The sequence below is a fragment of the Lepisma saccharinum genome, chromosome 26 (genome assembly GCF_977018435.1).
Source record: "Lepisma saccharinum chromosome 26, izLepSacc3.1, whole genome shotgun sequence".
NCBI lineage: Eukaryota > Metazoa > Arthropoda > Insecta > Zygentoma > Lepismatidae > Lepisma > Lepisma saccharinum.
The window spans coordinates 5766519-5781835 of record NC_139254.1 but is presented as its reverse complement, the minus strand read 5'-3'; the positions used below and the strand labels follow the sequence as shown (position 1 = coordinate 5781835).

The following is a 15317-nucleotide window of genomic DNA, read 5'->3' as shown; positions in this document are numbered from 1 at the left end:
TCCACTGAGGTTTGGAACCCTCTGCTTGCAAGAACCATGAGTGCGGACTCATTTTTCAATGCATAAAGCTAATTCTCTCTTCTCTGTAAATCAAACAACTTAACTCTTGCATATAAGTGAAACAATTGAATCGAACAAAATAAAGTTTCCTTACATTATCAATGGGATTTCTGCTTCAGTACAGTATATCCAAGTGAAGTACAGTTATAACATTAATGTTGACGAAAAGGGTATGTAGGTATTAGAAATTAAATGCAAGGAATTTATAGAATTGCATTGTGTAGGTACCTGAATTAGCTAACCACACATTAAAACCGGAACACTCTAATAATAAAAGCTTCCGAGAGTTCATATACGAGGGGCATTTATAATGCCTAGTTTGGTCATTTTAAGTGCATATAAATCCACCCCCTACTAATAATATTCAATTGTTTTTATTTGCAACTACCTCCAGTAGTGGATTAGTTGCAATTCAACAAACATCCAGTGTATATTGTAACTTACTGGAAAGTTGCATGAGAATTGTGTGCCTCAACCAGGGGTGGATATGGATGTTAGCACCATAATTTTCACATAACTTTTCATTAAGTTATAAGGTTGAAAATTTTGTTTATCATTTTTCATATTAAATACCTTGGCATCATGCTTCCTTGTGTTTTTTTACAGACTGGAAAACCTGTTGAGGATGGCCCGGTGGCAGATTCCAAAATACAACCTCTTCCTGTGATCCCCCCAGAAGTGATGCGCACTGCCAGCGAGAGACATCAGAAGGGACTCATGTCTCCATACATTTACCAAATTCTCACACAGGTAACATTCTGGCTTTCTTATATACTCTTTAGTTAGCCTGTAAACTAAACATCCAAGTAAGGGATCCGATCTCTCGGAACCAATTGTGTCCATCCTAGTACCGGTTAATGCCTTTTAATTACCTGGTTTCGCTTGTGGACAATATTAAATTTCAATTGGAGAAGGCTGCTATATTCAAATAATATACCGGCTGGTTCTTTCTTGAATACAGTATTAATGGAAATGCAATAGATGAGGTTATTAGCTCTGATATAGTTTGTGTAATAATACTACAATGTTCATGTTAAGGATCCTGATGTCATAACCCTACGAGAACGCCTGTGTAGCGCAAGCACTTGCACTTGTTCAAATTGTTTATTTTCATTGAATTTGAATATATGAATCACAAGAAAATAATGGCATACAATACAAAATATATATATGATGACCACAAACTAGGGTTCTAACACTAGGGGCATGCATGATTCATTTTTGATGAAAACACGAAATGTGAAAAAACATTGTAACATGTTAATTTTTATAATGTTTCTGAAAGGTGTGAGGTGCATTTTCCTACCCTGTTTTGTCACGATATAATGTGAAATGAACACTTAAACACTAAATTTAGAGTTTATTTACCAATGCGACACTTTCTGAAGTTTGAATTATCCTGTGAGTTTTGCAATTCACAGAAAATTGATTAATTCTGCTGTAAATATTTGAGAAGCAAGAATGGACCCATTTATATAGGAATAAACTTAGTACTCTGATAACTACATAAATGTGCTATTAGAAGAATTATGTTTTATTATTGTAATAAGTGCAGTATTTAAGTCAAATTTTGAATTAAGTTCCCAATTTTTAAGCCAAAATGTCATTTTATATACTGCCTTTGATCCGTTTTTTCACCGGTATAACACTGAAATTTTATTTTATTTAAGGCTTTTGAACCCAAAATTGACTTATGTTTTTGTACCTTTTTTATTTTATTTACCAAAATGTATGTGCCTCTATTCATTACCAATGGTGCATTACACTTTTGCAGAGTGTAATTATTCTGGAAATAATGCAATATTTAAAAAAATATATATATTTTTCAACAGTAAGATAGAAATGATTTTATTATTGGCAGCTATTTTATATATTCCGATGTAATTCTTTGAAACGTGATAACAGCATTGATGCTGGTAGTGGTTTGAAGTGGAATCAGTGCTACACTAGTATCTTAGTAGTGAAAGTTTGAAGAAATTCTGGGGCAACCAGCACAAAATGTTGTGACAAGAATAAAGAACCACTTTGAAAGTAATATTTAAAATACATTATTTAGAAATTTGACATACAGGTTTTGATAATGTGCTTTTTCCTGTATGACATCAGGTTGCAAACTGGCCAGAGTACAGATGTAATCATGATTTTAATGTAAACAAGCATAGTTATTGTCAGAGGTAGAGAAAACTAAAGTGAGAATCACGAAATTTCCGACCCTCTGTAAACTACAGTCTTATGACAGATCATAAGTTCTCTAGTTGAAAATGTTGTATATAAAAATAATCACGCTGTACAAATTACAACTTTGCCAGCAATGTGTAAAAAACTACAATGGCAATCACGCTGTACAAATTATAACTTTGACAGCAATATACAGAAAAGTGATATTGGCAATCACATTGTATATAATAGAGGAATAGGAGTGTGGAGAGATTCGGTGGCTTGGTTAAATGGAAGCCGGGGTTGTAAGTTTATGCGATGCATGTTAATCGGATTGTTTTCTAACAAATTTCAAGCATGTTTGCATGTAAAAATTAATAAAAATCTGAATTTACTAACACCAGACTTGTTTTTGACATTTTTCATGAGTTAGCGTATGTGGTTTAAGCCTGAAAGGTAAAAATCCAAGTAAGGAAGTTGGTCCCCTGCGATTCTCAAGTTGCGAGAAGTGCTACGAGAATAGGTAGGCGGTCATAAAAGATTTTATGAGACTCGGTACGCTGTCTCAAAGATTATTCGTCTAAAGATTATAATGTGAAATATTTTACATTATCATCGCAACTAGTTTGCAAAAACGAAATATGTGATTCCACGATTGTGATAGTGTTCAACTAGTTCTTGTTTGGTGCAAAGTGAATTTAAGTGGTTTTACGTGAAAAATAAGAAATATGGAGCAAATATTGGCTGAATTGCGAGCAATCTCGAAGTCACAAGAGGAACTTAAACAGGAGTTAGGACAAGTGAAAGCAGAATTTAAGAGTGATCTAAAGAATCTAGAAAAAAATATAAGAGCTGATCTGAACATCCGACTGAATGTCATGCAGAAAGATGTGTCCCTATACAGGCAAGAATGCATTTCTAGGAATGAGAAGGTTAGGAGTGAAACCCAGAAAGTTGACATGGAAGTGAGAAAATTGATAGAAGAAAAGGATGAATTGCGTCAGGAACTGGTGGTTGTGAAAAACAAACTTTTTGAACTGGAAGAAAGAATACAAAACAATCAAGCCAAGACTGTATGGTGTCATCGTCAAGTACAAGTACCAGAGTCTGTAAAAAAGAAGCCTACATTTTCACCTGTAGATCACCAGGAATCTACTGAAGAGCCATCAGAAGCTGAAGAATGGTTTAATTTTATTGCTGGTAAATCCCACACAAGTGAAAATATTCCCATCGAAACCAGTGAATTACAAAATGGTAATGTTTCCCATGAGGTAGAACATTTAGTGGGTATTGTGAACAATACAGTGTTGCCCGTTTTGTCAGGCGTAGCTCAACAAGTTAAAGTTCTACAGAATTCAACTACTACCATGCTACACAGGTTTCGGGAAAGTGATTCAGATAGTTCACCCAGCACAATTAGCTGTCATTCATCTGGGCTTAAGAGTAAAAAAAAGAATAGGTCTAGGAAAAAGTCTCCCTTAGTAAATGTGAATAATAATGATAGTGTAACAACACTTTTCCCTAATGGAACAAGTAAGAGTGTTTCTAGGTGCAAAGAAAATCAAGTTTCCTCACATGTTACTAAAAGAAATTTCTTGAAGTCAGATCAATTAAATAGGTTTCCGAAATTCTCTGGAGTTTCTAGTGAACTAATCCCATCTGAATTCTTAGATGATGTCGAAGAGAATTTCGAGTTATTTCAAATAGCAGAAACAGATTTTATGACTTACGTACCAACGCTGCTAACAAAAGATGCTAAGCAATGGTACAAGATCTCAAAGCAAAAATTTTCAGATTACCAATCTTTCAAAATTCAGTTTCTGAATCATTATCAAAATTCTAATTGGAAAACAACGATGCTCACCAAAATCTTGAATTCCCAGTATCAAAAGTCTGTTCATGGGTCACTGCTAACATTTTTCATGGACCAATGGAAAATTTTGCAGATTGTTCAACCTAACACTGATGAAGCACAAAGGCTAGCTCAAATTGCTACTTTGATGCCTTTCAAAATCAAGGAAATTTTCATTATGAAACCTGTTATCGAGCTGAGTGAAGCCATCACGGTAATAGAAAATTCCGAAGCCCTTAGCAAAACTTCATTACGTGAAAGGCCACAGGGAGTATTTAACAGTAGAACTAAAAACTTTGATAATAATAGAAACGTAGCAGTTATTCAAACTAAATGTACTGATCAGTCTAAAGACAGAGGTGACGAACTCAAGTGCGAGGTTGTTGATCATTCCAGCACACAGCGTAACTTGAAAAGAAATGTAATCACCAATGCTAATAAGTCTACTTTTTCGGGAAACGAGTAAGTCGCTCATGTCGAGAGGGAGGTGTCATGAGGGGACCTCCCCCTCCACCCGCTGAGATGGTCGACCTAGCCATGCCCAGGAGGTACAAACCGGTAAGTTATTATCAGTGAGTGACAGTTCAGAACCTCGATTCAACTCCTGTGTCAAAAATAAACCGAACAGATATATACACTCTCTAAAACCTGTAGACTGCCAGAATAATGACACACGTCGTGAAAAACACTTGTTGGATATTGTCTACCAGAACGTTTGTGGCTTACGTACTAAAATTAAAGATTTTTACGTGGCCATAAACGCCAATAACTATGATGTAGTCATTTGTACGGAAACGTGGGTGAATTCAACACATAACAGTTCTGAACTTTTTGATGACCGGTACAATGTATTCAGAGCCGATCGTAAATCGTTGCAAACTAACAAAAACCTGGGAGGGGGTGTAATGATTGGAATCAAAAGTGAACTTATTGCGATTCAAGTAGAATGTTTAATAGATGATCCAAATATTGATATTATAATAGTTAAAATTCGAACAATTCCTGGTAGTTATATATATATGTGTGCAATTTATATACCTCCTAATTCTGATATTGCCCTGTATGATGCTCTTTTCAACTGTATAACTATGCATTGTCCGCCGGGGAGTCCGATTCTGATAATTGGTGATTTTAACATTCCGGATATTCGCGATACAGATTGCAAGGCATTAAACAACAATAAAACCTGTCAATCATTATGTAACTTTCTCCAACTAACTGGTCTACAAAACAAAAATAATATTAAGAATAATTATGGGAAAATGCTTGACCTAGTACTAACAAATCTGAACCACATAAAATTGTCCAGAGAAGAACCTCTGTCCGTTCCTGAGGATAAGCATCACCCTACTTTATATTTGAAAGGAAGTCATGTACGTTGTAAAACAAGAAATCCGGAACCAAACGAGAAACGCTACAATTTTAGGAAAGCTGATTTTAACAGTATGTATAAAAAATTTACTTCGATAGATTGGGAAGAATTAAAATTGTGCTCAGACGTTAATATTGCCGTTGAAAAATTTTATCAGATCGTGACGTCCGTGTTCGATGATTGCATTCCTCTTTCAACCCCCTCCTCCCGCCACTACCCTTGTTGGTTCACGCGACAGATTATAAGGGATCTGGCATCCAAAGCAAAACATCATCGTAAAATGAAGCATAACGTAGGGAATACTCAAATGCATGCAACAAAATTCAAAAATATACGAACCAGACTAAAAAAGAATATTCAGGATGCGTACTCAAACTACTTGAAAAGCATTGAAGCTAGTGTTAAAACAGGGGACATGAAGCAATTCTGGTCCTTCATAAGAAACAAAAAACGACCATCATACGCACAACTTATCTGTAATGAAAATCAAGAACTCGACAGCAACAACTCAATTGCCAAAGCGTTTGCGAAACACTTTCACTCTGTTTACGTACAGGAACCGTCTTGTTACGAACCACCAACCCCTCTGTCTGAAACCGACGCCCTTCTATCTTCTCTAAATTTACAGGATATATCAATCACTGAAGTAGAAGCAGCAATAAAGAACCTTAAACCTAAAAAAACGGCAGGGCCTGATCTTATCCCCCCCTATGTAATCAAGGGGTGTGGTGAAAGTCTAAAATATCCGCTACATATACTCTTCAACCTTGTAATACAAACATCGAGATTTCCAGATAAATGGAAATTATCCCAAATTTGTCCCATACCAAAAACATCAGATAAATCTCAAATTTCAAACTACAGACCAATTGCGATACTCTCTGCGCCAGCTAAACTATTAGAACAGATTCTTTATAAACATTTTTTTGCTCACGTAAAACCAATTCTCTCCTCGCACCAGCACGGATTCGTACCAAAGAGATCTGTCGTGACGAACCTCGTAGAAATTTCAAACTTCATTTCCACCGAACTTGACAACAGAGGTCAGGTAGACGTTATATACACAGATTTCTGCAAAGCGTTCGACACTGTAAACCATGATATTCTCTTGAAAAAATTAGCATTTTGTAACTTCTCCTCTTCCCTCGTAGATTTAATGTGCTCGTATCTCAAAAACAGAAAACAATACGTAAATTATCAAGGTTGCTGCTCCGATGAATTTGTAGCTGGCTCAGGCGTACCTCAAGGTTCTAATCTTAGTCCCTTGTTGTATTTAATATTAATTAATGACCTACCAAAACAGCTTAGAAATTCCGAGAAACTTATTCGCTGACGATTTAAAATTCTATAGGAGCATTCACAATGAAGAAGATTCCATTAAATTACAAGAGGATATCGAAAATCTCAACGCATGGTGTAAAGCAAATAAAGTTAATCTTAACCATAAGAAATGCAGGGCCGTAACATTTACCCGATTGAAATCCCCAATACACTATAACTACGAAATAGCGGACACACAAATAGACAGGGCAAACTCAATAACAGATCTTGGCGTAGTGTTCGATGATAAATTATCGTTTCAGTCACATATCACAAAGACTGTTAATGACGCGCATAGAAAACTGGGGTTCATTATGAGAACTGCAAAAGAATTCAATGAAAATAAAGCGTTGTTATCATTATTTAACCTATATGTTAGGCCCAAATTAGAATACGCATCTATAGTGTGGAGTCCACAAACCAGTAAACAAATAGATCTTATTGAAAAAGTTCAAAATAAGTTCACTCGCTATATAGTTTTTAGGATAGATGGTGCATATCCAAAGATGACACCTTATAACGAATTGCTAATTAAATTACACATTACCTCCCTTGCAAACAGAAGAACCATACATCAGCTCCTTTTTCTTTTCAAACTTCTTAACGACAAATTGGATTCTTCCTCTCTGCTTTCAAAAATAGCTTTCTATGTCCCCCATCCAAAGTTGCGATCAAGAAAGCAACTCTTTGCAATTTCCCGCACCCGTACAAAATCCGCAGAAATGGCTCCCCTGCGAAGAATGTGTAGCTTGTATAATGAATGGTTAGAAAGGTGCATACAGTTGGACATATATGCTAAATTTTCTGAGTATAAACGCTATTTAATAGACAACATTCTTGCTTAATTTTTTAATTTTCATTATTTTATTATTATTATTACTATTATTATTATTGTTACTTTCTTAATGTGTATATATATACCCGTACATATATGAATGTAATTGTATAAGGTTTGATTCATTTTTTTTATCCACGGTAATGTTTAAGGACGATATATATAACCCCTATATGTATTTTTTTTTAATATCTGAAATGTGTATAAATATTATTTTTATGTGTATAAATCCTATGTAAGACATTTACTGTGCACTGTAAAAGGGCAGATGCCTGTTGTGCGCAGGATAATAAATAAATAAATAAATAAATAAATGAGTGTACCTGCTAACCCTCCTTTGCAACAACCCAACTCTAGTAATCTTAATCCCACACGCAAAAAATTTTACAATTCAGTCAAAACAAATACCGAAGCACAGGTCATTGAACCCTTGTACAATAATGTTCATTTGCTAGGTGATTCCATGATGATCCGCGTAGCAGAAACCTTGGCAAACTACACTGTTTCATATGATTCACTAGGTAAACGGAACATAGGGTTATGTACTAGCGGCCAAACTATTTCCAACATATCTCAAAAAATCCGTCCAGATACCAAAGTTGGTAAAAAAGTGATATTGCTTATTGGCACCAATGATTTTTTGAGATATACAGAGCTACACAAAATGAAAAGTGACCTCAAAGGTTTAATACACAAGTTATTACCTTTAACGAATCAGTTAATATTACTCACGTTACCACCAATGCCAAAGTTGTTAACTGCTGACAATCCTGATTTGTGGAGTAAGTGGAGTCAGTGGAATAATTTTCTAATGGAGTTAGGGAATGATGAGAATCTCATTGTAGTGAATATTAGTCATCTGTTTTTGAATGCAGATTCCAGTATAAAATTGGATCTATTTGAAAAACACTTAGGAAATCCAAGGAATGGCCGAATTGATTTAATTCATTGGTCAAAGTCTGGGATGAATGTAGTTTTTGATTTCTTGAAACAAAAAGGTCTGTTCAATGATGTCAATCAAAATGAAATCACAGTCCAGGCAGACATACACCAGTTTAACTCGTTAAACTAGTTACGAGCTCATGTCAAAAAGCAGGTGATGTGAGTGATGGGATAAATCCTGCTATTCATTTTATAAACTTAAGTGAATGTGATGAAATAGATTACAGTGCAGAAATTAAAAATTGTAAGCAACCCATAAATACTAATAGCAAACGTAAACCTTCTGCTCACATAAAAGTAAGAATAAACAATAAGGAATATACTTCTTTACTCGATAGTGGCGCTGAGGTCAGTGTTCTCTCGGAAACCCTGTGGAAGTCTATTTGTACTCAGGCTTCTAAACCACGGCTATTGCCAGTTACGGGAATTAAATTAGTTGATTATACAGGGAAAAGGAAAGACAAACTAATAGGTTCCACTCATTTGAACGTTGAAATTTGTGGACTTTCCTTTTACATTAAATTCCTGGTAGTCAGACATTTAAAAGTAGACATTATTCTCGGTTTAGATGTCCTATACAATATTGATAGTACTTTAGACTTTGTCCAGCGAGGCTTACTCTTGGAATCGAGCGAAGGAAGCAAATTCTCCAAATTTATCGCTGTTTCAAATGAAACTTGTCCGGAAGAAGAGTTAGATTTCAGACCTTCTGTATCTAACATATCCCCACGGTCATCCTCTCATCCTTCTGATGAAGACTTGTGGAGAAGGGTTAAAGAGTGTGAACATTTAAATGAGTCACAAAGGATAGCTTTATTTCAGTTGTTAAAACAATATAAAACATTGTTTTCTGAATTACCAGGTCTCTGTAACAAGTACACACACACAATAGAACTGGATACTTCCACACCAATAGTTAACAAAAACTATCCAATACCATTAGCATATAGGGATGAAGTTGGCAGGCAAATAGAACAAATGTTCAACTTAGGCATTATTGAATATTCTGAGTCAGAGTACCTATGTCCTCTCCTAGTTGTAGTCAAGCCCGGAGGAGGCATTCGTCTCTGCTTAGATCAAAGAAATATCAACAAACATGTCAAGCTTGAGCAATTACATCCTATGAACATAAATGAACTCTTAATGAGTTTCCATGGATGTCAATGTTTGTCCTCCCTAGATTTGGTTAATGCTTTCTGGCAGGTCCCCTTACACCCCAAAGCAAGAAAGTATACTGCTTTCAGTTTTCAGGGAAAACTTTACCAGTTCACAAGGGTAGTGTTCGGATCAATCAATGGAACGTCTGCTTTCATTAATGCTCTGACACGAACCTTGGAAGGTACGGAATCTTTTACAGTATGTTATGTAGACGACGTAATTGTCAAAAGCATGTCTTTCGAACAACATCTTTTTCACTTAAGACTTATTTTTGACAAGTTACAAGATGCCAACATGACACTGAGACTGGATAAATGTAGATTTTGTCAAGTCAAGGTGGAATTTTTAGGGCATTCTATCAGTGCACAGGGTTATGAGAAATCTCCCAAGTATGTTCAAGCCATAAAAGACTTACCTGTCCCTTGCAATATCAAGCAACTGCAGAAAGTCTTGGGAAGTTTCAATTGGCTATCAAAATATGTTAAAGATTATGCCATCATGGCACATCCCTTGTACCAGTTATTGAAAAAAGGCAAAAAGTGGGAATGGGATGAAAGTGCACAATGCTCCTTTGAGTTGTTGAAACAGTCCATTATTGCAGAAACAATGCTTTACCATCCAGATTTGAACAAACCATTCTTTGTTCAAACTGATGGATCAAATATAGGCATTGCAGGATATTGTTTTCAACTGGTAGACAACAACATGCGTCCGATTGGATTCGTGTCAAGGATTTTGAAACCTTTTGAGAAATCATATACGTCCACTGAAGTAGAAGTGTTAGCAATACTCTTTACACTGGACAAATTTAAATCACTGTTGTTAGGTAGAAAATTTACTGTTATCACAGATCATAAATCCCTCACGTGGTTAGAATCTGCACACACTTGGAACAATAGGCTGACTAGATGGTTTATTCAAATACAACAGTACTCATTCCATGTCGAATATTGTAGAGGTAAAGAAAACCTCTTGGCAGACCTGTTGAGCCGATCTTTTAATGACCATGATAATGAACTCATATTCATGAATAACTTTGAGTATCTTGATGAGTCATTAATATGTGATAAAAACAATTTTGTTAATGAACAAAATAGTGATCCGTATTGCAGTGGTGTTAAATCTGTTCTCGCTGGTTGTGAAAGTTCACAACAGAGCAAACATCGAAACTGGAAAAATATATACCTTATTCACAATGATCTACTTACCATCAAAGATTTTCACAATCCAAACCGGATAAGAATATGCATGCCTCAATCATTAGTAAATCTTGTACTGCACAAGTATCATGATCAAGGTGGTCATTTTGGTACAGACAAGACACTCGGTAAAATTTACCAAATATTTTACTGGCCTCATATGAAAAGAGACGCAAAATCTTACATCACTGATTGTGAAATTTGCATGAAAAATAAACCAGATAAACATCCTCCTAAGTATCTGGAAATCATGCACAAACCCTCAAAACCAGGTGAAATATTATTTATTGATTTACAAGGTCCATTCATACGTTCCTCCAAAGGTGAAAAATATTTACTAACAGTATTAGATTCTGCTAGCCGTTATCTTGTAGCATATCCTATTGGCAATAGTACAGCTTCCATCGTAACTAGAAAACTAACACATTCTTACTTCATCCATTTGGGAATACCAACAATCATTATATGTGACAATGGTCCACAATTTTGTGCAGAACATTTTACAAAAGGTATGCATGCTCTCAATGTAAAAATTTTTTACATACCCAGTTATCATCCAAGTGCTAACTTAGTAGAGAGATATCACCAGGAAATAAATAGATTGATGCGTATATTTTGCAATGGTAAACATAAACAATGGTCTAGCCATATTGCTGCCATTTTACATCTGTTAAACAATTCAATTTGTTCCAGTACAGGTTATGCTCCTATAGAACTCAGGCTAAATATTGAACCTCAAAATATCTGTAAAAAAGTACTAAGGGATCGCATTCCTGATGTAGAGATGTGGAAAAATAAGCTGCTTATGGCAGAAACATGTAGTTTCAATAAGAGACAAAAACATATTATAAAACAGCATGAAAAACAAGCAACAAAAAATCCAGTGAAGCAAGGCGATCTGATCTTCATAAAACTGCATCCTCAAAGTGACACTATCACTTGCATTATAAAAAAATATTGTAATTTATACCAAGGTCCTTTTGTTTGTATGCAAATTCATGATGATAACACAGTGAAAGCCATATGCTGCAATACTGGAAAAGACATTGCAAATATTTCCGTAAAAAATATCAAAGTTTGGCATTGTTCATTGAACAAACAAAAACTTTGGATAAACAAACTTTTAAGCATGCGTAACGATTTGCAACTTCATGAGTTAGGTTTGGAGCAGTTGTATGATGCTGTTTAACTATATTTATTAAGAGCATGATAACAAATTGTAAATTATAGTGGTACCATATTTGTGATATGTGGAGTTTGTGCATACATGTTGTCTATTGCATGTTATGAATGTATGCATGCTAATTTATGTATGCGAGATGCTTATGTTATGATTTTATCTCTGCATTTAAATTGTACATGATGTGTTTTCTTTTTTATTACTGATGCATGTAAACTGCACGTGTGTTGTTTTGTGTTTATTCTTGAAAATTGTACAAATTTGGTTCTGCGATTATGCATACACACTGTACACATGTGTATTCTGTTTTGTGTTTATGCATGTTAAGTTATTTAATATATGAATCTGATATTTTGTCATAATCTTACATGTTATATCTTTGTTTATGTGGTGTTTGTTTTGTAACTAACTTCTTGCATGTAAACAATGTCATAATTTTAGTAATGCATGAAGTATTTGACATTTCTTCTTGATTCTCAGTAAGAAAGTCAAATTTCCCAACCCCGGGGAATTTATGACAGATCATAAGTTCTCTAGTTGAAAATGTTGTATATAAAAATAATCACGCTGTACAAATTACAACTTTGCCAGCAATGTGTAAAAAACTACAATGGCAATCACGCTGTACAAATTATAACTTTGACAGCAATATACAGAAAAGTGATATTGGCAATCACATTGTATATAATAGAGGAATAGGAGTGTGGAGAGATTCGGTGGCTTGGTTGAATGGAAGCCGGGGTTGTAAGTTTATGCGATGCATGTTAATCGGATTGTTTTCTAACAAATTTCAAGCATGTTTGCATGTAAAAATTAATAAAAATCTGAATTTACTAACACCAGACTTGTTTTTGACATTTTTCATGAGTTAGCGTATGTGGTTTAAGCCTGAAAGGTAAAAATCCAAGTAAGGAAGTTGGTCCCCTGCGATTCTCAAGTTGCGAGAAGTGCTACGAGAATAGGTAGGCGGTCATAGTCTCACTTCGAGTAACGTATCACTCCGTGCCAGCTGTTCGTGAATGGTGCGGCCATCATATGCTGCTCACTCGCAACCTTTAATTTTACGTAACATGGAAAAACGTATTCTTATTTTAACTGATAATCTACACATTGAAGTATAATAATTTTTCTACAAGTGATTAAATACGTGTTCTTGTTCAAGAATGAACATATATTTCTACGCCAAAAGTTCCATTTATCTGATACTGGGTTAACAGATCCCCCTTCCCCCTCCTCTCTCAGTATGACAGCGCCAAAGTTATACAAGAGAGTGAGAGATTCGTTTCAGTAAATTCAAGCCTTTTGGTTTTATTGCTTCCTCTTCCACCAAATTATTTCCCAACATTGTTGACATGTAGAGCATTGTTTTCTCCTTTGTGCAACAAATATACTGCCAGTTTTAGCAGAAGCTAAACAAAGATAAGCCGGGGAATAAAAAGAGATTGTTTATCTTTCCCTCGGTTTCTCATGCACTAGAAAACAAGAAGACGATAAGCACATTATTTACGCACTTCTCATGCAAGTAGTGTATTTTCTTACTTTGATTCAGCAGTTCCTTTTTGAACGTTTTTGAACTTGATGCATTTTCGCCGCTAGACATCATCCTGTCAGAGTACGGTCTGTCAAATTTGCTTCCCAAAAAGGAACTCAACGTGGCACAAGAAGCGATTTAATGTTGACTGCTAAAATTGGGGAGATCGTCATCATGTGAAATGATTATAAGTATCCTTAACCTTTCCTTGTAAGTGGAAATGGTCGCATTGCTAATAAAATAGTGACTTTGAATGTTGAAAAAGCATAGTATTGCAATTATTGTAATGGAAACTGACAATCTTGCAAGAAATTTCATAATTCTTCATGGTTGTATTCCAAGCTGTGGATTTGAGCTGATTAAGAACAAAAGTGATCATATTTTCTCAGGCTTAAGCATGTTAAAAGACCTGTAACCTAAAATTAAGTAAAAACAACATTTACGAAAGGTAATACAAATTTTATATTTAAATATAATTTGTAATATAAGAATCTGAAAAAGTTTTCTACTGTAAAATGATTATAAAATTGAGTCATACCTATGTAAATGAATGATGATTTCTATATGAAGAAGCTAAGTTATTGAACATTTAATTTAAATTTGTTCTTAGCATATTATAAATTAGGGATGGGACGATATGAAATTTTGGCCGATACCGATAAAGTACCAATATAAAATTTACCGATACCGATAACCAATATTCTACCGATCCGATATAAAATTAGAAATGGTCCTGGAAGAACCTGAAAGGTTCATTGACCTTAAAAAATGTGTGTTTCAAAGTGACTACAGTGCAAGAGAAATTGCATACTTAGACATTTACTTTTTAAAAAAGTAGGGCATGGAGATTATCCATAAAAATTACAACAAAAATGGCAGAATTTTGCACTAAACTATCAGATATTTATCGATATATCGGATCGGTAAAATAATCGGTAATTTTACCGATACACCGATATGCCTATATCGGCCGATACCGATAGAGTACCGATTAATCGGTCCCATCCCTATTATAAATAGTTATCATTTGTACATATATATACATATACATTGACTTGATGGTGTCAAGCTCCTACTGTTGCTTATAGAAATAATCAAGATATTTGATTATTTTGAGGTACAAATTCTAGCTACAGTGATTGAAAGTTTATTAATTATTTTATGACATTCATTTGCTATGAACTCGGATATACGTGATATTGAACCTGGATTGTACTGCGCATTATATACGAGACATACATAATTGTTTGTCATTTTTACTTATAAAAAGCCAGGGTGCGCATTATACATTCACACATGTATAATTACATGCGTAAATACGGTAATTCTGCAATACATTTTAATATATGGCTGACTCTACCATAACGCTGCAGATTTTAAAAGTCGTATTGTAACAGTGCAAACATTTATAATGGCATGAAGTAAGTGTTGAAGCTTTCCTGGCGACTAATGATGGAAAGATTCTCTCGGGCGATCGACCACTACCCTAAAGATGAGAGTGACGTTAACTCTCGAAAGCTTGGAATCTTTTCCACAACTCACCTGGTCGATAGTCCAAGAGAATCTTTTCATTGTAATGGCATGTTTATTATTCTGATTTAATGATATACATGATACAGAATACACACAAACATTAAAAAAAATTAATTCCCGTACAATGGAGACCCCCTGGTTATTATGTTCATATTTATTTTCTAAGGGATAATTTTGT

At 34.9% G+C, this 15317-nt stretch overlaps 1 protein-coding gene across 2 annotated transcripts in view; it reads left to right on the top strand.

Annotated features, from left to right (window-relative positions):
• Window positions 1–15317, top strand: part of LOC145979700 (constitutive coactivator of PPAR-gamma-like protein 1 homolog) — a 112387-nt gene that overhangs the window by 64860 nt on the left and 32210 nt on the right. For both annotated transcript variants that reach the window (XM_083112675.1, XM_083112676.1), the window contains exon 11: window positions 667–810. In XM_083112675.1, the coding sequence (XP_082968801.1) occupies window positions 667–810 (144 nt within the window). The remainder of the gene's footprint in view (window positions 1–666; window positions 811–15317) is intronic.